At 34.9% G+C, this 27,940-nt stretch overlaps 2 protein-coding genes and 1 pseudogene across 4 annotated transcripts; all 3 read right to left on the reverse strand.

Annotated features, from left to right (window-relative positions):
* Nucleotides 1-5,646: 5,646 nt before the first annotated feature.
* LOC118041981 (uncharacterized) lies at nt 5,647-11,027 on the reverse strand. The gene is made up of 5 exons (XM_073407521.1): nt 10,841-11,027; nt 7,543-7,611; nt 7,090-7,378; nt 6,897-6,981; nt 5,647-6,311 (listed from the first exon to the last, which is right to left on the reverse strand). The coding sequence occupies exons 1-5, from the start codon at nt 11,025-11,027 to the stop codon at nt 5,898-5,900; spliced, it is 1,044 nt and encodes a 347-aa protein (XP_073263622.1). The 3' UTR covers nt 5,647-5,897.
* On the reverse strand, nt 10,649-13,624 carry LOC118042067 (uncharacterized; annotated as a pseudogene).
* A 6,699-nt stretch (nt 13,625-20,323) lies between these two features.
* Nucleotides 20,324-27,865, reverse strand: LOC118042063 (uncharacterized). 3 transcript variants are annotated; one of them, XM_035049610.2, is made up of 13 exons: nt 27,431-27,865; nt 25,844-27,203; nt 25,200-25,412; nt 24,891-25,105; nt 24,433-24,507; nt 23,766-23,837; nt 23,579-23,677; nt 22,898-22,969; nt 22,712-22,826; nt 22,238-22,306; nt 21,785-22,073; nt 21,592-21,673; nt 20,324-21,059 (listed from the first exon to the last, which is right to left on the reverse strand). In XM_035049610.2, the coding sequence occupies exons 1-13, from the start codon at nt 27,563-27,565 to the stop codon at nt 20,643-20,645; spliced, it is 3,213 nt and encodes a 1,070-aa protein (XP_034905501.1). In that variant the 5' UTR covers nt 27,566-27,865; the 3' UTR covers nt 20,324-20,642. The 3 variants fall into 3 exon arrangements, with proteins under 3 accessions (XP_034905501.1, XP_034905500.1, XP_034905499.1); XM_035049609.2 differs by having other exon boundaries at nt 20,324-21,056; nt 21,592-21,676; XM_035049608.2 differs by having other exon boundaries at nt 21,592-21,676.
* Nucleotides 27,866-27,940: the final 75 nt, after the last annotated feature.

A 27,940-nucleotide genomic window follows, 5' to 3' on the forward strand; every position in this document is an offset into this window, starting at 1 on the left:
GAACCCAGTTAATTCTAGGTTGACCCGTTAATTTTTTTTTCATAATTTTTTTTTGTTTAATTTAGTTTGTTAATGTTAATTTTTTTTTTATTTAGTTATCAAACTTTTATAACACAGATCCCGAGTTTAACGGGTTAACATGATTTGACGAGTTAACCCAAATTTTTTTTCTTTTTAATTAATTTTTTTTTCATTTAGTTCAGTTTGTTAATGTTCACTTTTTTTTATTTAGTTATCAGACATTCATGACACGAACCCCGGGTTTAACGGTTTAACCTGGTTTGACGAGTTAACCTGAATTTTTATTTTTTTTTGCTTTTTTTTCTTTTTAATTATTTTTTTCATATAGTTTAGTTTATTAATGTTAAGTTTCTTTCTATTTAGTTTTTTTTTTTTACTTCTTAGAGTTTTTTCTTTCGTTTTAATTAATTTTATTTAATTAATTTAGTTTATTAATATTAAATTTTTTTCTATGTAGTTCTCGATTGATGCCTTTAGTTTTTTTTTTATGCTTTTGATTATGGACTGCATAGTGCAATCCACAGTGAAAAGGCTGATGCCTTTTTTTTTTAATTAATTTTTTTTGTTTAATTTAAATTGTTAATGTTAAATTTTTTTATATTTAGTTATCAAACTTTCATGACACGAATTTCGGGTTAACCTAGTTTGACGAGTTAGCCCGATTAATTATGGGTTAACCCATTAATTTATTTTTTCCAATTTAGTTATCAAACTTTTACGACGCGAATCTAAGGTTTAACGAGTTAACCCAATTAATGTATTTTTTTTTCTTTTTCTTCATTAGTTTTTTTTTCTTCCTGTTGGTTTTTTTTCTTTGTTTTTTTCTTTTTAATTAATCTATTTAATTATCACACTTTTCTGATGCGATCTTGTAACCAGATCCACGTCCAATGCTATTGGGTCTGGTATTGTAGTCAAACTCACTTAAATTTAGGTCATGCAAGTTTAATGTTATTATTAATATTATAGATATTACTCTTGGGTTAGGCGTTGCAACCAAACATAAGACTTTTGGGTATAATTTTGTAGAAAGACCTAACACTTTTAAATCTTAGTTTTTTTTTTAAATGTAAAAAATAATTCACATTTGAAATAGTATTATTCTATTTGAAATCCCACGCTGGTATAAGAAGGCTTAAGCCATCAGCTGCTTGGGCTTTGTTTCGTATACATGTTAGAATAGTTTGTTTTGGTTTCGGTTCAATTGAGGGCCCGCGAACAAGAAACTTATGCGGGGCTGTAATCATTAAAGAAAATTATTGAATACACAGCCGTGAGATAATTAATAAAATCCTAAACAAATATATTAACCTTACATTCTAATTTAATAAATTTTTTTAACGAAAATAAGCTCTCTATTTTTTCTGTCGTTAATAAGATATTATTTGAATTTTACCGGGATATTCTAAATGCCTTGTTTTATAATTAATGGGTTGCTACTGTAAGAAGTTAAAGTCAAGAAGGCTTTCATATTAGACCTAGACAACATTATTTTCTTAATTTTTCTTGTGTTTTCTACATGTATTTGGATTTTTTTTCTTTATTTTTTCTGGTTATTTTTAGAATTTTTATTTTCAGTAAAAATAAGTTGAATACTTATTTAAACAAGTTGTAATTTATTTTTATAACTAGTAGTATATAAACAATTAAGTTGTGTTAGGCCTAGAAAACATTTATTTTTCTTGTAATTTATTTGATTATTATTGAGAATTATTTTGTCTTCATGTGATAAATTAGCTCTGGAGTATCTCAAACCTTTAAAAAAAAAAAAAACAATTGTTTTCTTTTCAATCTTGTTCAGCTCCGTCAAGTTTTTTCTTAACTAGCCATTTACCATTGCTTTGATTTTGATTAGTATGTCATTATTTTAAAAATAAAAATTATTAAACACGTTTTTATATATTAAAACATAAATTTAACTGAATTCTAGTTATCATGTCCATGAACACCTTGTAATGTTTGATTACTATCGCCCCATTCTCCATTCCAGCAATAACTTAGACTTACTAGTAGTAATCTCATTGTTCTTAATTTCAGTGATGGTTTTTTATGTTTCGGTGATTCGTCCCTTTTAATCCTACTGTGATCTTTATCAGGTTACTTGTGAGCATGTTAATTTACCGAGGAAAGGTTTTGAAAATGAGGTTGTTTCACGGCTCGGAGGGGTGGTGCAGTGGTGAAGCATATGATAATAAGAGCCTGATGTTGTGTGCAGTGGTGAAGCATATGATAACAATATCTGAGGTCAAAGTTCTCGGTCGCTGGAATGATGTCTTCGTATGCAATCGTCCCATCATAATTCCATACGGAAAACAAGTCTCCATTCTTTAATGTTGTTGGCTCAGGTTGGGTAGCCTTGCATCGAGACAAATAATAACAACGTCCAAGACACAAGAGACAAAGTAAAATTGTGGTGATTGGAAGAAATTATCTTGATGGAATTAATTATTCCGTTGTCTGTTGAAGGTAAAAAGTAGGTTTTTGAAGGTGGGGAGTAAAAAGATGAACAACATGAGAAATCAGGGTGTAAATCTTTGTTGCCCTCAAATGTAGCAGCTATAAAAGTTGCAGAAACGTTGGTGATTTGCCCATGAACAAAATCACATGTGAAATAAAAATTAAAGGGCGATCGCCTAGGTAAGAGAACAGAGCCTGAGAGATTATTGTAACTAAAATTCACATTGTAAAGAGTGCAAACCATTTAGTTCGGAGGGTATCTCTTCACTTAAATTATTGAAGCTCAAATCTAGGTAGACCAAATTATTTCAATGCTTCAAAGATGAAGGGATGTATCCGTTGATATGGTTGTGAGAGAGGTATAGAATTATTAAGTTTGTTAAATAGCCTAACGAAAAAGAAAAAAAATCAAAGATTTGGTTGTAGGAAAGATCTAGAAGAATCAAATTGAATAAAAGGCCCAAAGTTGAAAGAATCGAATCACTGATATTGTTTGAACTCAAATATAATTCATCTAAATTTATCAAATTCTGTATTTCTAAAAGGATGAATCCGTTGATTTGGTTGTGAGAGAGGTCTAGCCTTGTCAAGCTTGTTAAATTGCCTAACGAAAAAGGAATCAAACCAGTGATTTGGTTCTGGGAAAGATCTAGAAGAATCAAATTGGATAAAAGGCTCAAAGTTGAAAGAATCAAACCACTGATATTGTTTGAAATCAAATATAATTTCTCTAAATATGTCAAGTTCTGTATTTCTACAGGGATGGATCCGTTGATTTGGTTGTGAGAAAGGTCTAGTGTTGTCAAGCTTGTTAAATTGCCTAACAAAAAAGGAATCAAACTAGTGATTTTGTTCTGGGAAAGATCTAGAAGAATCAAATTGGATAAAAAACTTAAAATTGAAGGAATTGAACAACTGATATTGTTTGAACTCAAATATAATTCATCCAAATTTGTCAAGTTATTTGAAATGCAATCCTTTGCGGGCTAGATAATGTTTTTGGAAGAAAAACTCATGCAAGCTTTTCAAATGCGTTCTTGTACAAAAAGAAATCTAACTTAAATCAAAAGGCATATACATGCATGTAAGAAAATAAATCAAGAATTATCTCTGCCAATAAATGCAAAAAAAATATTAGCATGTCTATTTGATTTACATAGTTGCAAGTTGATTTTTTTTTTTTAGCACAGATGAATTAATGTATAGGTGTTATTAACATGTTTTTTGATGGCAAATAAAAAATATAGTCATGAAATAAGAGGTTGATGCTTACATATAATATAATATAGTGAAGTTCATCTACATTAATAAAAAAAAATATAAGATCTTAAGCTCATTTTAAATGTTGTGTAAAAATAGAATAACATTGTAATTGCTATATTAAAACATCATTTTCTTAGTCTTTGTATAATAATTTTTGTGAGGTGGAAGCGGAAGTTTCATATGCAAAGAAAATAATTACAAAAAAAATAAAGATAAGAATAAAAAATAGTATAAATTAAAATTAATAATATTACAATACTTGTGGATTCTGATAATTTTAGTGTTGGTTTATTGTTTATTTTTTTGCGTTTTAAAAATGTTTTTTTATTTTTTGCTTTAAATTAATTTATTTTTTTAATAATGTGAAATCTTTTTAATGTACTGATATTAAAAATAAATTTTAAAAAATAAAATAATATTATTTTAATATATTTTTAAATAAAAAAATCATTACATACAAAACAGAAAATGGATTGTTATTGATCTCACTGACCAGTCCTGTAAGATTCTTGCAAGAATTTGAAATCCTGCGCTGGTATAAAAAGGCTTAAGCCAATAGCTGCTTGGGCTTTGTTTTGTAGACATGTTAGAATAGTTTGTTTTTGTTTTGGTTCAATAGAAGGCCCGACAAGCCTCGAACAAGAAAGAAACTGATGCGGAGCTGTAATCATTAAAGGAAATTATTGAATATACACAGCCATGAGATAATTAATAAAATCATAAATAAATATTCATTTGTTAATATATGTAGAATTTAATTTAATTGCAGAATTGTATCGGCAACTTGTCAATTTTCACCAAGATAATGGGTATATAAAGCTCAGTCATATATAATCATTTGTTATAATTAGACTATGTAAAACATTTAGCATATACGATCTATGAACGAACGTACGTCCAAGGAAAAATATGATGCTCCAAAAAAACAGCAAAACATGTTGCTCAGATAATGACATGAGTCAAAACAGACTGTAAAGAGTAGATCCGATCACTGCATTCAGGCATCTATTATACAAGAGCTAGCAGGGACAAATAAATGGAGTTAACAAATATCTTCTACATATTTCAAGTGGGGATTTGCTTAATTATAAGATGAGTGCTTAATTATAAGATGAGTGATGATTTCAATTTAACCTAGACGTACAGAGAGGTAGACTTAATATGATGCTCATATATATTGATACTAGCTATCATGCACAAGAAAAGTCTGTATTATTAAAATTACATACAATGTCACACTAAAATATTACAAAGACATGTAGTGTGCTAAAACAAAACAAAAGAAAAAAAGTTCATCCAAAATTAAGAAATTCTATAAACGCATGCTCTTGGAGGCTCTCGTTAAAGCTCCATGTGAGCTCGAAGTTGACTTTTTCAGCGAGAAACTGTGATCTCACCTACATTTGTGTGCCAGCCAAGATTTCGCAGCTCTAACAAAGAAATCTCGAGACCTCCCAATAATCTCTTGGGAGATAGAAATTCTTGAGACACGAATTTCATTGAAGGTCGAGATTTTGGATTTGAATGTAAGCAAGAAAATATCAGACTTGCAATGGTACATAAATTCTGTATGACAATCTCATTTGTTGGAGGTGGCAAACGAGGATCTAACACTTCTTTCAGTGTAATAGCCTGAGCAGATGGTGATAGGATATCTCCCGGATGCCTTCCCATCAAAATTTCAAGCGCCACAACTCCAAAGCTGTACACATCACATTTCTCTGTCACCACCATAGTATAAGCCAACTCTGTCCATATACAAAACGAAATTAATATATACAGTTAAACAACTCGTAGCACCAAAAATTAAAAAAATGAAGAAAGGGAATGCCAACAGTCATAGTGAAGCAGGCAGCTTCAAATAAAATGCAATTTGAGCAATGTGAGTTGAAATGCCAAGAGTCATTGTTTTCTCAAACTACTCAGTTTTTATTGGTCTCAAGAATTTGCCACTCAAAAGAACAAGCATTCCATCTTTGATCTGGATGCCCCCCAAACATAAGTTTTTTTACCTCAGCAAAATATAAATGAAGCAAGGCCATGATGAATAACTTTACAACTATGCAGCATTTCAACACAATCTATACAGCACATACAAAAATTGGCAACCGTGAAAAAAAATGGAGAGAGAGAGGGAGGGGAAAACCAGATTGCTGCTAGAAAGAACTCCAATTGCCAGAACTCTTTTTGGGAGTTTGATCTTCAGATGAAACCTTAAAGGGGGCACTGGAGCCAAATGGATCTCCATCATCAAATGAAGAGAATGCACGCCTGTGGCCAAAATCTTTGGAGCTGTTTATGGAGTCGAACCTTGTAAGCTTTTCTCGTGGTGAAAAGCCTCCTTCATTCATGCTGAAGGAATCAAATCTCGAGTAATTGTCAAAATGGTCCCCTGCTTCGCTGAACCTTGGAGAGTTGCCAAATCTTGACATTGGGGAACCTGCAACAGATTCTTCAAAAAATATACTCTTTTTCTGGAAAGTATTCGTTGTTGATGTGGATTCCGTTCTAATTGGCTTTAGACCAAAATCATCAGATCCAAAGAAATCTCTCTCGTTCTCAGAAGAGTCCTGCTAGATGACACAACCAAATAATTGAGGGCAATGTGAAGAGATATCTCAGACTTTTATTATTTAATCGATCACTGCAACACCCATCATAGCAGCAGCACCAATCCATAAAATAATTTTAATCAAAATAATTTGTATCTTTAGCATTGTTTGAGCTCTCTAATAGCACATGGCATCTCTCACAAAGTTCAACTCACTGTATCGACAATGGATATGCATCTGGATATCTCATTGGATGATAAAACCTGAGAACTGCACACAGGTATATTTCACAAGACTTGCCAATAGGTTCACTTGGACCAGAGTGCCTATGCACAAAACATGGAAACCTAAGGATAGATGCATGGCCCAAGGTATGTGCAAATATGATGGTAATAACAAGAATATGCCTACATTTGTAAAAGCATTCCAGCAATCATGATGTGAGGGTTAAATCAATATAACAGGTGCAATTCCTTAATGAAGTGATCTATAAAGTGATAACTGCATAGAATGTGCTTCAGCAAGCTACAATTTGAATATCCAACATGTATCCATGCTCAATTGCAGTAGAATAAAAGAGTGCTTCAGGAATACTGGACTCACCTTGTTGCCTGCAGGGTTAAATCCCCAGACTGAGTCCACATCATCATTTGTGTCAAAGGCACCCCAAGTTGAATCATCAAAACTTCTATTGCCAAAAATATAAAGTTCATTATCATCATGAAGTAGGCCAACAATCAGCACTAAAGTAGGAGGCATGCAGGTAAAAGACATGGAAACAAATTGATTGCTGTACCTGTGGGTATCTATATCTGCTTCAGTATTCTTGGCAAAAACATCAGCAAAGTCTTGAGATGGACTTTCTGAAGCAGCCCTTCCAGCTGGACTGTCTTGAGGGCTTCTTGCAATTTCATCTTCACTGTGGATATATGCAGATTCACTCTCAAGCACATGGTCTCCAGTAAAAATTCCAGACCTCCCATCTCCATTTGACAATGAATCAGGGGTTAAACTACCATCCGCAGGTGCTCTCTCCTTTTGACCTGGAGCACTTTTCACATCAACAGTGAGCTCCTTGGAAAACCCTGAAAGTGGAAATGATATGTTGCATAGATAAATTCGAACTAATAATTGTACAATATTCTTGAGAAAAATCCACTCAATTCATGGCATTTATTGGGGATTGGAAAGGCAAAAGGAAGCATGAGGTGTGATAAATAGTTCAATGTAGGGAAGGTAGAGAGCATACCTTCATCTTCAAACTTATCCCAATCTTCATCCCAAGTAGCAGCACCCTCTTGAATTCCTGGTTGCCAGCCTTGAGAATCACAAATGTAAATCAATTATGACGGGAACCATAACATATATTAATTCATTCAGGAGTTAATGGAATTAATCAAATTCAAACAAAATATTCCACGCACTGAACAATAAACCAAAAAAATCCAGTAAGCAAAACATACAAAAAGAGATTATTCACACTAAAAGAGAGCAAGCAAGCATACAAAAGTAACGTTTCCCTTCTAATCCAGTGACAATACCGAATTGGCAATCTAAACCTCAAAATTGCCATTTCGAAGCTCAATTATCCAGTCTAGCAGATAACAAGTTCAACTATAGCAATGAAAGAAAATGTGGAGATGAAGAAGCGCACAGGCAGGCAGGCACTGACGAGTTGCGCAAAGTAATAGCACGCCTTTCCCTTCCATTTCAGCGAAAATTGTGCGGTAAATCACCAATTCTAAGTCCCCGAATTTGCTCAAATTATCTAATCTAGAGAGTAACACTTGCAGCAAACATTAAAAAAAGAAGAAGAACAGACAAGTCGAAACAGAGAGGACATCAAGAAGTACAGTAGTACTGATGGGCAACAAAGGTTCATAAATGCATGAGGGATTGGCAAAACACCTTTAACATATTCAATATTAACGATGCCCAACAGAATCACTAACACTTTTAATCAATGATATAATCAAATTAACCGAATTCCCCCATTAACACCACAAATCAAACTTAAACTCAAACTCAAATACCCTTTTCTTCTTACTGCTCTGTGAGCAAATTAGGAAACAGCAAAGATCACAAGCAAGAGAAAGAAACTCCTTACATTTCAAAAACATTGAAATGCAAAATCCCATTACAACAGCCATACCTATATCCTCATTGAGCTATCAAAAGGTCTTCAATTTACAGAGATTCCAAAAACCCTCTTCCCTACTTCTTGTTTGGCAATTCAACAAGTAGGTCCAGGAGAATTGAACCATCCATGAGGCCGATTCAACTTCGATTATTAGGGCTTATTTCCCTTATTCGAAATGGGAAACTAATATGAGTAGGAAACCGAGAGGAAGGAGAAGTAGGGGAAGGGAGAAAAAGGGTGCTGTATTTTGTTTTTTTTTTAAATATTAGAATAAATATTTTGTAACTAAATAGTGGTAAAATAGAAGAGAAACCAACAAGAAGAAGCAATCAAGAAAGGAGAGTGAAAATGATCAGCAAAGGTAGAAAAGGTTGACCAAAACAAGATAGTCGTCATGGTTTTTTATTACAGTTATTTTTTTAACTTTCAGTTGACGACAGAAGGAGAGTGAAAACTATTTTCCCTTACAGGGTTTTAACTATGGTCAGTTCTGTGTTGTCGGAGTTTAGAAGCTGAACCTTGGGTCCCACTTAATTGGTGTCCGAAAACAGACTGGATTCGTGGGAGTCTTGCCTGTTTATGGTTGAAACTGAACGATAAACTATAATTGAAGGAGAAAATCTAGGCAACCACAATCTCTGCTTGATTAAGCAATAAGCGGGAAGACTGAAAAATCGTTGGTTTCTTTTTTCTTTTTTCAGCCATCTCTGCTGAACAACTTTCTCGCCTTTCTAAATTTGTTTGGATTTTAAGTGGGGGTGTAAATTTTAATAATCAAAGGCTCTTGAAATTCTGACTCCGTTTACCGTAAATATTTAGAATGAATTACTCGTAATTTTTTTTAGACTGACTTTTGATTTTAAATGTTTTTCTTTAAAATCATAAAACTAGACTTAACTATTTATTATTATCGTGTTAGAAGTAACTTTTAATCTAAAAAGAGATGATTTATTTATTCTAAACCAAAGACTTTCATGGCATTCTAAGTTTGATCTCAAGATTTGTAAATCAGAACCATAGAACCATCCATCTTAAACAAAGTAGTTACTTCAATTTTTTATTTTTTTTTTATGGTGACGGGTGAATTGGATAATGTGTGATGGATATCCAATTTGGATTGAGGACTTGATTAAGAATTAGGCAATAGTTGGAGGACTTGACAAGTAATTGCAGAAGTAGACCTGGACAACCCTACAATCTTGTCTTTTAGGGGAGTACTTGCCTTTTGGTTTTGGATGATGAGGCCCTTGAGTTGCCACGTTTGTGGGTTCTGGTAATTCTTGCAATAATTTGAAATCTCGTGCTGATTAGTCTTGCTCGTATAAAAAGGCTTAAGCCTATAGCTGCTTGGGCTTTGTTTCGTATACATGTTGGAATAGTTTGTTTTTGTTTAGGTTTAATTGAGCGCCCGAAAAGCCTCGAACAAGAAACTGATGCGGGGCTGTAATCTTTAAAGAAAATTATTGAATATACACAGCCATGGGATAATTAATAAAATCCTAAATAAATATATTATCCTTGCATTCTAATATAATTGCAGAATTGGATCGGCGACTTGTCAATTGTCACCATGATAATTAGACTATGAAAAACATTTAGCATGTACAATCTATGAACAACCGTCCAAGGAAAAATATGATGCTCCAAATAAATTTTTTTCCTAGCTTGTCTAAGAGCATCAGGACAGATGCATATACCCCAAGCTTTTTCTTATTTAAAAATATCATGAAGGGGAAATTAATGGGATGATCAATCTTATAACAAGGTAAAGAATTTCAACTTTAAGAATTTCAACTTTAAATATTGATGATCAATGTGATATTAATCAAATAGTGACAGAAGTCAGAATAAACCATAAAAAGTAGATCCAAACACTACTTCCATGCATCTGTTATACAAGAGCTTGCAGGGACGAAATAATGGAGTTAACAAATATCTTCTGCATATTTCAAGTGGGGATTTGCCTAATTATAATATGAGTGATGATTTCAATTTAACCTAGACGTACAGAGAGGTAGACTTAATATGATGCTCATATATATTGATACCATCATGCAAAAGAAAAGTGTGCATTATTAAAATTACATACAATGTCACACTAAAATATTACAAAGACATGTAGTGTGCTAAAACAAAACAAAAGAAAAAAAGTTCATCCAAAATTAAGAAATTCTATAAATGCATGCTATTGGAGGCTCTCGTTGAAGCTCCATGTGAGCTCGAAGTTGACTTTTTCAGCGAGAAACTGTGATCTCACCTACATTTGTGTGCCAGCCAAGATTTCGCAACTCCAACAAAGAAATCTCGAGACCTCCCAATAATCTCTTGGGAGATAGAAATTCTTGAGACACGAATTTCATTGAAGGTCGATTTTTTGGATTTGAATGTAAGCAAGAAAATATCAAACTTGCAATGGTACATATATTCTGTATGACAATCTCATTTGTTAGAGGTGGCAAACGAGGATCTAACACTTCTTTCAATGTAATAGCCTGAGCAGATGATGATAGGATATCTCCCGGATGCCTTCCCATCAAAGTTTCAAGCGCCACAACTCCGAAGCTGTACACATCACATTTCTCTGTCGCCACCATAGTATAAGCCAACTCTGTCCATATACAAAATGAAATTAATATATATATTTAAAAGAGAGTTTGCTTTAGTTTTGCGGTGCATGAGTGGTAAATATGGATGTTAAGAAGAAATATTTTTACCTGGGGCAATGTACCCATAGGTACCAGCAAGTACAGTATGGTTGGACGAATCAGGATCGAGAAGTCTAGCCACACCAAAATCAGCAACAAAAGACTTGGATTCTGAATTCAACAGAACATTGCTGCTTGATATGTCTCGATGAACAATTGGCGGGTTGCAATCATGATGCAAGTAAGATAATGCGTGAGCAATGTCTTTGATGATGCGTGCTCTTTTCATCCACTTCAATTCCACAGCTCCAACATCATTTCTCAAGGCACAAAACAAGCTTCCCTTTTCCATATACTCGTAAACAAGAAACATGCAGCGCTGGTGCAAACAGAATCCATAAAGCTTTACAATGCTCCTGTGACGTATTTGTGTGAGCACTTCCACCTCATTTTTGAAACTCTTGTCAAAAGCCGGCTCCTCTGCCTCTCGACGATGAAGTTTCTTCAAGGCAACTAATTTCCCACTTGGAAGTTGTGCTCGGTAGACACTCCCATAACCACCGGTTCCGATACAATATCTGAGGTCAAAGTTCTCGGTCGCTGTAATGATGTCTTCGTATGCAATCGTCCCATCATAATTCCATACGGAAAACAAGTCTCCATTCTTTGATGATGCTGGCTCACGTTGGGTAGCCTTGCGTCGAGACAGATAACAACATCCGAGGCACAAGAGACAAAGTGAAATGGTGGTGATAGGAAGAAATATCTTGATGGAATGAATTATTTTGTTGTCTTTTGAAAGTAACAAGTAGGTTTGTGAAGGTGGGGAGTAAATAGATGGACAACGTGATAAATCAGGGTTTAAATCTTTATTGCCCTCAAATGCAGTATCTTGAAAAAATTCAGGATCGTTAGTAATTTTCCCACGACGAAGTAAATCACATAGTGTGAAATAAAAATTAAAGGGAAATGGCAAAGGGAAGGGAACAGGGCCTGAGAGGTTATTGTAACGAAAATTCACATATATTAAAGAGTGCAAATCATATATTTCGGAGGGTATCTCTCCACTTAAATTATTGAAGCTCAAATCTAGGTAGGCCAAATTTTTACAATACTTCAAAGATGAAGGGATGGATCCGTTGATTTGATTGTGAGAGAGGTATAGAGTTCTCAAGCTTGTTAAATTGTCTAACGAAAAAGGAATCAAACTAGTGATTTGGTTGTAGGAAAGATCTAGAAGAATCAAATTGGATAAAAGGCTCAAAGTTGAAGGAATCGAACCACTAATATTGTTTGAACTCAAATATAATTCCTCCAAATTTGTCAAGTTCTGTATTTCTAAAGGGATGGATCCGTTGATTTGGTTGTGAGAGATGTGTAGCTTTCTCAAGTTTGTTAAATTGCCTAATGAAAAAGAAATCAAATTAGTGATTTGGTTGTAGGAAAGATCTAAAAAAAATCAAAATTGGATAAAAGACCCAAGTTGAAGGAATCGAACCACTGATATTGTTTGAATTCAAATATAATTCATTCAAATATGTCAAGTTCTGTATTTCGAAGGATGGATCCGTTGATTTGGTTGTGAGAGAGGTTTATCGTTGTCAAGCTTGTTAAATTGCCTAACAAAAAAGGAATCAAACCGGTGATTTGGTTAAAGGAAATATCTAAATCTTCAAGGTTCGTCAAATTTCCTACTTCCAAAGGAATGAATCCATTGATTGCGTTGCTAGAAAGGATCAAAGACCTCAACTTGGCTAACCTACCCAATGTTGGAGGGATTGGACCATAAAGTACATTGTAACTCACGTCCAAAATCTCTAGATTTCTCATCTTCCCTATTTCTCTTGGGAGGGCACCTTCGAGACTATTAAGATCCATAAGTAAATGCGTTAGATTGTCCAAGTGACAAAGTGCCGAAGGGATTGGGCCGCTGAAGCTGTTATCAGACAAGCTCAAAGTAACAAGATTTTTAAGATTGCCTAGTTCTGGAGGGATGGAATTGTAGAAATAATTGGAAGAAAAATCAAGCTCAACCAATCGGCTGAGATTTCCAAGTGAAGACGGTAACTCACCTGCCAGATAATTTGAGGACAGGTCGAGGTATCTGAGTTGTGGGAGGATAGAAATTTGAGGCGGGATGCTCCCACTGAGCTCATGGCTGGGCAGGTGGAGACGGACAAGGTTTAAGAAGCAAGAAAAGTTCATCTTTGCAAACTTATTTCCCACCTTGAGGAACCATGGTGGGGGGGAAATCTCAGTGATGCTTCCAGCCCGATCACAGACTATTGCCCAGTCCAGTTTGCAGCGATGTGAGGTGAGGTTGCTGTAGTCACTCCACCATCCACTCTCAAGCAAAGCCTTGCCTTCTGATGCTAGGAAGGCCGAGTCATCAAGTGCAGCCACAGATACAAAAATACAGGACAAGAAAAATGAGATGCTTAAAATTGCAAGAAGTTTTGGCTCATAATCAATGGACGCCATGTTTGTGTCTAATGCTTCCCTTCAATGATAATGCTAAATTTATTAATGAAGGGCATGGCATCAATTCCCATGGACTCGTTCCAAGTCAAGATCGTCTGGTCTTTCACGTGTACCTTTCTCGCGTTGTGATTAAGAAAAAGGCTTACAAATCACCAATAGTGGATTTTGGAAATTAAGAAGGCCAATCAGTTAATTCTATTCTCCCTGATTTTCATGGAAAGAGACCGAGTAGAAAAATAATGCTAATACATCCTAGTATCCTGATCATCGGACGTGCCATTAATTTTTGGATTAGATCCTTAGTCAATCCGTATTGCCCATGTCTTGTAGATTTAAGTTGAAATAGTGAAAACATTATCAAACATGCATGATTAAGAAAAATAATGCTAGTACATAGTAGAAAAATATGGTTAGGTTGGACTCAACTTGTAGGCTAGGACAAGCTGATTATTAGTCTATATTGACGTGCAAGATCAGTCGGGTGCGCGTGCGCGCGGGGGCGAAAAGTGACGATCTTGACTCAAACTACTTCAAGGAAAGTTTGCCCATTGCATGCTCTTGGAAGCAACCGGATTATTGTAACATGTACTAAAAAGGGGATGAGTGTTTTACTGTGGCAATCCACAGTAAAATACTGATCACTATGTCTTAGGTTTTTTTTAAATTATCTTATATTTTTTAGTTTTTTTTAATGCATTTCAGGATTTTTTTTTTCTTCTTTCATTATTTTTTTTATTTTAACAAAAAAAAAATTGTTTAATTTAGTTTATTAATATTAAATTTTTTTTATTTAGTTATCAAACTTTCATGAAACGTTTGATGAGTTTAACGGGTTAACCTGGTTTAACAAGTTAACTTAGAAAAAACAATTTTGCTTTTTTTTTTTTTTAGTTTAGTTTGTTAATATTAAATTTCTTTCTATTTAGTTATTTGACTTTCATGACACATATCTCGAGTTTCATGGGTTAAAACTGGTTTCACGGGTGAACCCAGTTGATTCTAGGTTGACCCGTCAATTTTTTTTTTTGTTTTTTATTTTCATAAAAAAAAAAAATTTTGTTTAATTTTGTTTGTTAGTGTTAATTTTTTTATTTAGTTATCAGACTTTCATTACACAAATCATGAGTTTAACGGGGTTAACATGATTTGACGAGTTAACCTAGATTTTTTTTCTTTTTTTCATTTTAATTAATTTTTTTTCGTTTATTTCAGTTTGTTAACGTTCACTTTTTTTTATTTAGTTATCAGACATTAATGACACGGATCCCGGGTTTAATGGGTTAACCTAATTTAACGAGTTAACCTGAAATTATTTTTTTTGCTTTTTTTTATCTTTTTTAATTATTTTTTTTCGTTTAGTTTAATTTGTTAATTTAAATTTCTTTCTATTTTTTTTTACTTCTTAGAGGGTTTTTTCTTTTTTAATTAATTTAGTTTATTAATATTAAATTTTTTTTCTATGTAGTTCAATGCCTTTAGTTTTTCTTTTTCTTTTTCTTTTTGTTTTTTATGTCTTTGACTATGGATTGCACAGTGCAGTTCACGGTGAAAAGGCTGATGCCTTTAGTTTTTTTTTCTTTTTTTTTTAATTAATTTTTTTTGTTTAATTTAAATGGTTAATGTTAAATTTTTTTTCTATTTAGTTATCAAACTTTCATGACACGGATTCCGGGTTTGACGGGTTAACCTGGTTTGACGAGTTAGCCCGGTTAATTCTGGGTTAATCCATTAATTTGTTTTTTTTTTCTATTTAATTATCAAACTTTTATGACGTGAATCTAAGGTTTGACGGGTTAACCTGGTTTGAAGGTGGTGAAATTGTTGAGTGAAATTTCATGTTCTCATTTTCACCAGTCAACTCACACTGTTCAAGTTCCATTTTATTTGACGCTTCTTCACCATGACAGTTGGCATTGCATTTCTTCAGTTCTTAATTTTTGGTGCTATGAATTGCTTAACAGTGTAAGCTAGACAATAAACACCGGTTTTGGACTTTCTCTACACCACAACTACATCAGTCTTTCAAGATTACAGGTTCGATCCCTTCAGAAATTGGGAATTTGAAGAATTTGTATGGACTTTCTCTACATCTCTGGTTCCATTCCTTTTTCATTAGACAATTTAAGAAACTTTGCATTTCCATACCTTTCTTACAACCAAATCAACGGATCCATCCCTTTAGAAATATGGAACTTGGCAAAATTGGAAACATTAGATCTTAGTTCAAACAATATCAGTGGTTCCATTCATTCCAGAGCAGGCAGTTTAACCACTGAGCTCATGGTTGGGTAGTTTGAGTCAAGATTGTCAGTATTGGGAGAGCAACCAGACATGGTTTAATGTCCTGGAAAAATATCAGCCACATTAGCATGCCTATGGTAATAAGAAGAAGGCCCATTTCTGTTTCTACAAGAAAACACAATTAATGTCAGTGTTGGATTAACTCGATGATTATGGAAGGACCATCTTTTTTGGAATATTGATGATGCTCTTTTGTAGTGACTTTTCTTTGCAATTTGATAGGTGGGGCAGTAAACTCCAGCACAAGCACCGTAGCCCTCTGGTAATGTCAGAAAATACTTTTGTTTAAATTTCCGAAATCTATTGCATTTGATGAGCACCATGCCCATATATAAACTTCTTCGGGGAAAATAAAATAAAGAAGCAGGCATTATGTGGGGCAGTAAACTCAAGTGAAGAAAACAATACGAGCACCATACCCTATATCTAGCATTCCAAAATACAGAAGGAATGATCTTTTTTACTTTTCCTCGGAAAAAGCCGAATCAGCTTCAACATTCCTTTATTATTCCAGGAATAGCTATCTTTTTACTAAAACTAACCATAACACAGGTTACTGTGCACTGTAAGTGAATTTACTATGAAGTGTACTATCACATTCTGTAGCGCGAAATAATATAGACTATGAGTACTTTCACTATTCACCGCATTCAAATTTTTGATTAAAAAAATAATTAAATAAAAAATTATTTTTTAAAAAAACACAATTTTAACTGTGTTTTCAAACAGATTTTAAATTTTAATTTGTAAATAATGTAAGTATACTTTTTTTTATTAAACTTTTTTCCAGAGATAATCGTAGCTGCAATGTAATATTTTTAATTTTTATAGATTCTGTATATATTGAATTGGGAATTGGTTAGGCTGGACTCAACTTGTAGGCTAGGACAAGCTGATTATTAGTCTACATTGACGTGCAAGGTCAGTCGGGTGCGCGTGCGCGCGGGGGCGAATAGTGACGATCTTGACTCAAACAACTTCAAGGAAAGTTTGCCCGTTGCATGCTCTTGGAAGCAACCGGATTATTGTAACATATACTAGTTTTTTTTTTTTCAAGTTGTCTTATTTTTTTTAGTTGTTATTTATGCATTTCGGGATTATTTTTATTTTTTTTTTCTTTTAACAAATTCTTTTTTTTTATTTAATTTAGTTTATTAATGTTTAAAATTTTTTTATTTAGTTATCAAACTTTCATGAAACATTTTCTGAGTTTAACGGATTAACCTGATTTGAAAAGTTAACTCATAATTTTTTTTTATTTAGTTTAGTTTGTTAATATTAAATTTCTTTTTGTTTAGTTATCTGACTTTCATAATACATATCTCGAGTTTCATGGGTTAACCTGGTTTCACGAGTGAACCCAGTTAATTCTAGGTTGACCCGTTAATTTTTTTTTTGTTTTTTTTATATTCATAAATTTTTTTTGTTTAATTTAGTTTGTTAATGTTAATTTTTTTTATTTAGTTATCAGACTTTCATGACACAAATCTTGAGTTTAATGAGTTAATATGGTTTGACGAGTTAACCCAAATTTTATTTTTCTTTTTAATTAATTTTTTTTGTTTAGTTCAGTTTGTTAACGTTTATTTTTTTTTATTTAGTTATCAAACATTCAAGACACGAATTCCGAATTTAACGGGTTAACCTGGTTTGACGAGTTAAACCTAAATTTTTTTTTTTGCTTTTTTATCTTTTTTAATTATTTTTTCGTTTAGTTTAATTTGTTAATGTTAAATTTCTTTCTATTTAGTTTTTTTTTTTTTTTTTACTTCTTAGAGGTTTTTTTTCTTTTTAATTAATTTAGTTTATTAATATTAAATTTTTTCTATGTAGTTCTCGGCTGATGCCTTTAGTTTTTCTTTTTCTTTTTTTTTTGTTGTTTTTTATGCCTTTGACTATAGATTGCACAGTGCAGTCCACGGTGAAAAGGCTGATGCCTTTAGTTTTTTTTTTTGTTTTTTTTCTATTTAATTAATTTTTTTTTGTTTAATTTAAATTGTTAATGTTAAATTTTTTTTTCTATTTAGTTATTAAACTTTCATGACACGGATTCCGGGTTTGACGGGTTAACCTGATTTGACGAGTTAACCCGGTTAATTCTTGGTTAACACATTAATTTGTTTTTTCCTATTTAGTTATCAAACTTTTATGACGCGAATCTAAGGTTTGAAGGGTTAACCCAGTTAATGCATATTTATTTTTTTTTCGTTTTCTTCATTAGTTTTTTTTCTTCCTGTTGGTTTTTTTTTTTGTCTTTTTCTTTTTAATTAATCTTTTTAATTATCACACTTTTATGACACGCCCTTACAACTAGACCCACGTCCAATGCTATTAAGTCTGGTATTGCAGCCAAACCCACTTAAATTTAGGTCATACAAGTTTAATGTTATTATTAATATTATAGATATTACTCTTGGTTTAAGCGTTGCGACCAAACCTAAGAATTTTAGGTATAATTTTATAAAAAGACCTAACACTTTTTATATTTTAATTTTTTTAAAAATATAAAAAATAATTGAACTGCACATCATCACGTGGGACATGTAAGTAGTCTACTCTATTTATGAAACAAAGGGCCTATACGACGTGGAATGAGTCCATGAAAAAGCCATGCACTTAATTCATTCATAAATTTCGCAGGCAAGCACTAGACGCAAACATGGCCTCCAAGACGCGAGCAATTATTTTCCACACGGTCTCTTTCCATGGAAGGATGGATTGACTGCCTGGCCTTCTTAGTTTTCAAATGCCACTGTTTCGTGATCAAAAAATAGATGCTTGTTTTTTTTGGGTATAACTTTATAAAAAAAACTAATATTTTTAGATTTTTAGCTTTTTTTAAAATATAAAAATATTTAATCCACACATCACACCGATCATATAACTAGTCTACCCTATTTATGAAACAAAGGGCCTACAAGACGCCTGTTCTTTTGAGTGACAGATTGTTGAGACCAATAAAAACAAACTGAGAAGTACGAGAAAACAATGGTGGTGAAATTTCATGTTCCTTTTTATTTGACGCTGCTTCACCATGACAGTTGGCATTGCATTTCCTCAGTTCTTAATTTTTGGTGCTATGAATTGCTAACAGTGTAAGCTAGACAATAAACACCGGTTTTGGACTTTCTCTACACCACAACTACATCAGTCTTTCATGATTACAGGTTCGATCCCTTCAGAAATTGGGAATTCGAAGAATTTGTATGGACTTTCTCTACATCACTTCTTCGATTCCTTTTTCATTAGACAATTTAAAAAACTAACTTGAAATTATGTTTTTTAAATTTTAAACACAAGTAAAAAAAATGAAAGTTGAATGAATATCACCCGATCAACTAAATAGGTTTGAAGACAGTCTAGATGATTGGTAAAAATATAATTTGACTAAAACAATTTAAAATTGCATATTTTTTCTTTAAAAATATTGAAACGAGAACACATTAGATCGATTCAGGTTAACCTTTTAAATTTGTAATTAAGATAATAAAAACCATGATAATACTAAATAAAACAAGCCGAGTTATTTCCAGAACAGGCCGAGATTCTGATCGACATAAAATTTATTTTAATTTATTTTATTTTTTAAATTGAAATAAAAATACTGATTATTCCGGATAAAACAGAATAGAAATAACAAGTTATAACAATTTTGAGATGTCTAAAGCCTTATTCCAATCAAATCAAACGGATACATCCTTTTGGAAATATGAAACTTGGTCCATTAACTCGATGATTATGAAAGGACTACCTTTCTTGGAATATTAATGATGCTCTTTTTTAGTGACTTTTCTTTGCATGTGGCCACTGCAGTTTGATAGGTGGGGCAGTAAACTCCAGCACAAGCACCGTAGCCCTCTGGTAATGTCAGAAAATACTTTTGTTTAAATTTCCGAAATCTATTGCATTTGATGAGCACCATGCCCATATATAAACTTCTTCGGGGAAAATAAAATAAAGCAGGAATTATGTAGGGCAGTAAACTCAAGTGAAGAAAACAATACGAGCACCTTACCTATATCTAGCATTCCAAAATACAGAAGGATTGATCTTTTTTCTTTTCCCCGGAAAAAGCCGAATCAACTTCAGCATTCCTTTATTATTCCAGGAATAGCTATTTACTTACTATTTTATAGATAAAATAGATTCACCAAATACTTCTCAAGAAAAGAAAAGAAAAAAATGATTCATCAAATCGGAGCCAAATCCGACATGCAAAACCCAATACGAGTCCACAACTTGCCAATATGGAAAAGGCCCAGCTAACAAGCCCATAATCTCATTCAGACATAGCCTAGCAGCCGAGCTCATCTGTATAATAGAAATATCCAAGGAAGCGCGCCTCCAAAACCCTTAAGGAAGGTCACGCGCCTCCAAAACCGGTGTTTACTGACTGCCTTACATTGTTAAACAACTCGTAGCACCAAAAATTAAAAAATGAAGAAAGGGAATGCCAACAGTCATAGTGAAGCAGGCAGCTTCAAATAAAATGCAATTTGAGCAATGTGAGTTGATGGAATGCCAAGAGTCATTGTTTTCTCAAACTACTCGGTTTTTATTGGTCTCAAGAATTTGCCACTCAAAAGAACAAGCATTCCATCTTTGATCTGGATGCCCCCCAAACATAAGTTTTTTACCTCAGCAAAATAAAAATGAAGCAAGGCCATGATGAATAACTTTACAACAATGCAGCATTTCAACACAATCTATACAGCACATACAAAAATTGGCAACCGTGAAAAAAAATGGAGAGAGGAGAGGGAGTGGAAAACCAGATTGCTGCTAGAAAGAACTCCAATTGCCAGAACTCTTTTTGGGAGTTTGATCTTCAGATGAAACCTTAAAGGGGGCACTGGAGCCAAATGGATCTCCATCATCAAATGAAGAGAATGCACGACTGTGGCCAAAATCTTTGGAACTGTTTATGGAGTCGAACCTCGTAAGCTTTTCTCGTGGTGAAAAGCCTCCTTCATTCATGCTGAAGGAATCAAATCTCGAGTAATTGTCAAAATGGTCCCCTGCTTCGCTGAACCTTGGAGAGTTGCCAAATCTTGACATTGGGGAACCTGCAACAGATTCTTCAAAAAATATACTCTTTTTCTGGAAAGTATTCGTTGTTGATGTGGATTCCGTTCTGATTGTCTTTAGACCAAAATCATCAGATCCAAAGAAATCTCTCTCGTTCTCAGAAGAGTCCTGCTAGATGACACAACCAAATAATTGAGGGCAATGTGAAGAGATATCTCAGACTCTAATTATTTAATCGATCACTGCAACACCCATCATAGCAGCAGCACCAATCCATAAAATAATTTTAATCAAAATAATTTGTATCTTTAGCATTGTTTGAGCTCTCTAATAGCACATGGATATCTCATTGGATGATAAAACCTGAGAACTGCACACAGGTATATTTCACAAGACTTGCCAATAGGTTCACTTGGACCAGAGTGCCTATGCACAAAACATGGAAACCTAAGGATAGATGCATGGCCCAAGGTATGTGCAAATATGATGGTAATAACAAGAATATGCCTACATTTGTAAAAGCATTCCAGCAATCATGATGTGAGGGTTAAATCAATATATCAGGTGCAATTCCTTAATGAAGTGATCTATAAAGTGATAACTGCATAGAATGTGCTTCAGCAAGCTACAATTTGAATATCCAACATGTATCCATGCTCAATTGCAGTAGAATAAAAGAGTGCTTCAGGAATACTGGACTCACCTTGTTGCCTGCAGGGTTAAATCCCCAGACTGAGTCCACATCATCATTTTGTGTCAAAGGCACCCAAGTTGAATCATCAAAACTTCTATTGCCAAAAATATAAAGTTCATTATCATCATGAAGTAGGCCAACAATCAGCACTAAAGTAGGAGGCATGCAGGTAAAAGACATGGAAACAAATTGATTGCTGTACCTGTGGGTATCTATATCTGCTTCAGTATTCTTGGCAAAAACATCAGCAAAGTCTTGAGATGGACTTTCTGAAGCAGCCCTTCCAGCTGGACTGTCTTGAGGGCTTCTTGCAATTTCATCTTCACTGTGGATATATGCAGATTCACTCTCAAGCACATGGTCTCCAGTAAAAATTCCAGACCTCCCATCTCCATTTGACAATGAATCAGGGGTTAAACTACCATCCGCAGGTGCTCTCTCCTTTTGACCAGGAGCACTTTTCACATCAACAGTGAGCTCATTGGAAAACCCTGAAAGTGGAAATGATATGTTGCATAGATAAATTCGAACTAATATTTGTGCAATATTCTTGAGAAAAATCCACTCAATTCATGGCATTTATTGGAGATTGGAAAGGCAAAAGGAAGCATGAGGTGTGATAAATAGTTCAATGTAGGGAAGGTAGAGAGCATACCTTCATCTTCAAACTTATCCCAATCTTCATCCCAAGTAGCAGCACCCTCTTGAATTCCTGGTTGCCAGCCTTGAGAATCACAAATGTAAATCAATTATGACGGGAACCATAACATATATTAATTCATTCAGGAGTTAATGGAATTAATCAAATTCAAACAAAATATTCCTAGCACTGAACTATTTATCATGTTAATTGAATTGAATTTTGCTAATTGAATCAAATTCAATTCTGTCAGTGAATTGGATTCAATCATCGTAATATTAAGGAATCGAATTCAATGAGCATCAGTTATTACATTATCTAAGAATGTGTCACACTACTTTAGCTTATTAAAAAAACACATCAAGCAGCAGATCCTTTTCTTTGAGCTGGGAAGGACTTGCTCAAATGTAAAATAAAGCACAACTACTATTTTAAGAACTCCGAAGCAAGGCACACACTCTGGCACAAAATAGAGAGGATTGAGAGTACCAAAAGGAAGCTCAATCACGGCAGTTGACTTGACATCCAGTCCATGTTTCTTGCAGCGTTCAGTTAAAACCTTCAATAGCTCATCAAGGTCTGATTGTATTCGATCAGCACGAACCTATGACACCAAAGGATGCGTGTTGGATAAAATCTCTAATGACTCGCCATGGTTAAATTGTTACTATTTACCTGAAGAATACCATCCGTGCTGCCACCTTGTTCCATGTTAGTTATTGCTTGACGCAACTCCAGCTTTCTCTCCTAAATGTTATAAAGAAGAAATTTATCAAGGGATATAATTTCATATGTTAGCATTTTACTGTTATAAGACCAGACAAGCTCCATGATTTCAAATGGTAAGCGGTTACAAACTAAATGCCACTAATTAAATAGGCACAATGCATGTGTTTTTTACTTCTCACATCCAGGAAAAACTTTTTGTCTAAAATCTAAGCATGTTAAATAAAAAGACAAGGAGAGGCCATTGTTGAGACAGAGAGGAAAGAAATTTCGCTTTGTTAACATTAGCATTAGTATACACTTATATGCTAAAACATGCTATAAACACAAGTCAAGGACTTGGAACCATGATGCATCTCATAGGAAAAAAATTCATGGAAGAAAAGAATGAGAATCCATGTTAAAATAGGAAATCATGGACTGTCCACTTTGGTTAAGTAATGAGGCAGAAAGGGTTGGCATCCACTTATTTAAAATTAGCTTTGATGAAATCAGTTCAGCTACTATTTATTTCCATGTATATGAAGAGAGACGGTTGAGGACTTGTCAGTGAAGTTTGGACATTCCAAAAGGCTTGCAGAGTGGGAAATCACCCGACTCATCACTACACTGGAGAAGTACAGTTTTTACCTGAATGTCACGAAAAGTTGCCTCTTCAATTGTTAATTTAGATGCCACTTCTGCAACTTGCTTGTACTTCTCTTCATATTTCTTACCCAGCAACTCTGCCTGTTACGTAATTTGTTGACATAGAACCCCATAGAAGTCCAATTATTATAAATAATAGACACCAAATTCTTTATATTTCAGAGCATACCTCACGTTTATCTGCCAAAGCCCTTTCTGTGATTTCATTTAGCCTATTATCACATCTGCTTTTATACAGAACCTGATATACACACAAAAAAAAAAGACAAAAAATGAGAAAGGTGAATTAAGAACAAACCCATTAGGATGTTATACTGTTCATAAAGGTTGACATACTGATTGAAAACCAAGGGTCTCTTAATCAACAGAATTACTGCACGGTAGATATATTAATATGCCTAGTTGATGATCAAGGGGAAGAAAATAACATGAACAGAAATATCCTAATGAATAACATTCATAGAAGACACAATTTTTCCATAAAAAGCATCTATTCAAACTACATCTGTCATTACTCTACATCTTCCAGTGATAAATGATCTTAAATGGTCATCAAAACAAACAAGCAGCACCAGATTCTTGTTGATATTTAACCCAGATCTTGTTGACTGACATTCAAACCACCACATTATAGTATCACCAAACACCACATATAAGGCAAACAAGCAACAGGCCATGTCTGAAACCACCCTTTTCTTAAGACTCGGGACTTCATGTGCATATTTGACTTTCATGCATCAAATATTGGCAAAACAGTTGGGTATCAATGAAAAGAAAACCGAGAAAAAAACAAAGAGGGATGGGTGGGGAGGGGATAGACAAAAGCAGCTACTCACAAGATCCTGCATTTTAGAACGGTAAAACTCAATCTTCTCTTTGGAGTCCAAAATCAGCTTCTCTGTTTCATCACTCTGCACCAAATATAACATATTCATTGAACTTCAGGAATGACTTTCAAAACTATACCTGTCTCCTTAAGTACAAAGAAAGATACGGTGAGCAAAATAAAATTGGAGGAAAAAAATATGACAACAAAACAGTTGGAATCAGATGAAAAACCATGACCAGACAATTAGCAAATTGGATTAAAAGCAATGGAAATTTATTTTTCTGGACCAAATGAAAGTGGCAATTCTTTTTTGCTCTTGACATCCAACTGTTACAGTTCAGATTAAGATAGAAATTCATTTTGCTATGGTTAGGGAAGTTCAAAAAGTTCAGCCAAAAGTCAAGAATTAAAATATCCAATTCAACTATAGTTTGGCATGCGAGCCAAAAGGGCAGAGAATGGTGCCTTTTTCTCTGAGGCTGTTCCATCTTGAATCATTGAGTTTGCCGAACTCTGCTCTCCGCCATCATGTTGGTTCAAAAAGGAATCCTCCAACACTGGAGCTCCTGACTTATGTTGATTGTTTACCATGACACCATCAGGCTGGGACGCAGTTACTGGAACAGGTGGCCTCATGCCAGGGACAGGGGCCATGGATCGTGTAGGCTGCTGTCCAAAACCTAATTATGAGGATGGGAATGTCAAGAAAATTTCATCCGCTAGAAAGGAAAGAATAAGAAATAAAAGACCTTTCAAAGAAATTGCAATCCATACCAGGATCCCAAGCAGCACTTCCATAAGCAACTTTGGGTTGACCCGTCATGGACAACAAGGTCTCGTCGTACATAATATTACTTGGAAGAGCTGCTGGAAGAGGATGGCCTTCCCTGTACCGCTCCATCAAATAAAGGGCAAAGCAGAATTCCCTCAAAGAAAGCATGCTATCACTATCCTGATCAGATAAATCCCAGACCTGCTTTAAAATCTCTGCAAAAGGCAAATAAGGACTTAATAAGCATAAGCAATCAGAAAAGAAAAGGAGATCTGCAGTTTTTATGCAGCAACACACAAATACCAATGAAGATTTATCTCAATCATATCCAAAATCAATTTACAGTCTAGAGAAACCATCATCCCAAAATAATATCAGACAAGGCAGCTAGGCAATAGCTTACAAAGCATTACACATACAACAACGGAGATTCATCACATCATATCCAAAATCAAACAATACAGTCTAAAAACCTACATCAAATTATAAAATCTACAGAAACCAAATCCAAAATTAATGTTCAATTAGAAATTTGACTCCCCCCATCGGAAGGAACCTACACAATATGGTTACTTTGCCGTGAACCTTTTATAATGCTTAATCCACGGAGAATCCATAGCCATGTGGAAAAATGAAAATCCATTACCTCTTGGTAGCCTCCAGCTCAAAAAAAGATTCCGTGCCTGCTCACCAGTGATTCTTCCATCTCTGTCAGTATCTACTTCCATAAAAACTTTATTATACTTCTGAATGTCTGTTGGTTTCATCTTTGGCCATGAAAGCTGTGTGCTATCAGAAGATTTTCCAACTCCAACTGAAATGGCAGGTGACACAAGTGAGGCAGAATTTGAAGCTGAAACTTGTGGGCCTGGGCTCGGTAATGATTGGGTTCGTTCAGGCTGACCACCCAGAGGTTGCATAGCAAAAGCACTCTGAAGTGAATCAAGTGAGCTGGACTTAACTGGACCTCGGGCTTGGGCATCACTAGAACCCGAGACAATGGAAGATGAGGTTGGGTTGTTAACAGCTCTCAACAGTGAATCAAGTGAGCCGGACTTAATGGGAGCGTGTGTGCCACTGGTAGCTGAAGAAGTAGGCAGAGGGGGTTCTTGTTTTGTTGCAGTAGGGGTTGCAGAAAACACATCACCACCGAAAAACGAATCAGAGGCGAACCCATTTCCAGAAACAACTTTAGAATCATTAGCAATGGGCTGAGAGGAAACTGAGCTTAGAGGTCGCGGCTGGGAAGTAGTGGTGGGTATAGATGGCTGGACCCCTCCAGGGCTAGTTGGAGCTCCACCAGTCCTTCCACCAAGCCAATCACTTGATATGTTCGGGTTTGAGACACTGGGAGTTGGACCAGCAGAACCACCAGACATGAATTGAGGTGGACGGGGGGTGGTCCCAGCAGGCATTATGGATGATGAACCCCCCAGGCTACTGGAAGGCATACCCTGAGGAGGTCGGGAAGCAGTTCCAGTAAGCATTACTGACGATGGACCCCCGAGACTACTGGCAGGCATACCCTGAGGTGGACGGGAAGCAGTTCCTGGAGGGACACCCTGAAGTGGTCTCATAGTTTGACCATGCCGAGGAAAGTACTGTTGGTTCATAGTAGCATTTGGAACTCCTGGTCCTCTAAAGCCAAAACCTTGAGATGCTGTCGGAGCAACAGCACCCATCTGCGTGGCAGATGAAGCAACCATTTGAGGCGCAGCCGTTGGAACTCCTGGTCCTCTAAAGCCAAAACCTTGAGATTTTGTTGGGGCAGCAGAACCCATCTGCGGCACAGGTGAAGCCGCCGCCATTTGAGGCGCAGCAGCTGTGGCTTGAAGATTAATTTGCGGTGGGGGGATTTTTGCTGCAGCCGGTCCATATAATGCTGCCTTGACAATGTCCGGTGTCAAATCTCGCTTACTCTGAGCAACAGTTACAAGTCTTAAAGCATTAAAAAACTCCGGCCGGCCAAGGAAGCCAGTTCGACTCTGATCAGCATGCATCCATATCTGCATCCACATTAAAAAAAAAAATATCTCGAATTAAATCTCACAAATCGTCGCATCAGAGTCGAACAGTTTTGACCTAATCTAATCGAATTCTGGATTTCAATTATTTTCAAATTGATTAACAAAATCGACTTTTTTCACCATCAAGCATCTATTTAACTGTAATTTTGACCTAATTTGGATCAAAACGTGGATTCAACAGAGTATAGAAAGGAGAAAGGGGTGACCTGAGCAAGGACTTGTTTGGGCAAATTGGATCCTTGAAAGAAAGAGACAGCTTCAGCTCCACTGATTCTTCCATCCCCATCTAAATCAGCTCTCTTAAAGTACGCTTCGAATTGATCCATGTTTGGCACCGCCATTTCTGCTTCCTCCTCGGATTTAGAAGATCACATGAATTTGAATTGAATTCGATGAGGAAAATTAAAAATCAGAGAATTTGATTTTGTGGGATCGAAGGTAATTGCAATTTTGGTGGTTAGATCGAGCTGGAAAAATGTTTGGGATTTTATTCGAGTTCGGATTGGGGGGGTTTGATTAATTAAAAGGAAAAGGAGATCTTTTTTGCAAAAACAAATTCCCCAGATCGACAGGAAAGCAAAAGGAGACTGTGATTTCAGCTGCTCGTGTTTGGTGTTAAAAAAAAATATTTGCTTGAATTTATGATTTAGCCTCGGTTTCCTTGTTAAAATTAAAAATGTACCGTTATCGAGGCTTGATATTTTCAATTTAGCCCA

Source organism: Populus alba, chromosome 2, assembly GCF_005239225.2.
Source record: "Populus alba chromosome 2, ASM523922v2, whole genome shotgun sequence".
NCBI classification, from domain to species: Eukaryota; Viridiplantae; Streptophyta; class Magnoliopsida; order Malpighiales; family Salicaceae; genus Populus; species Populus alba.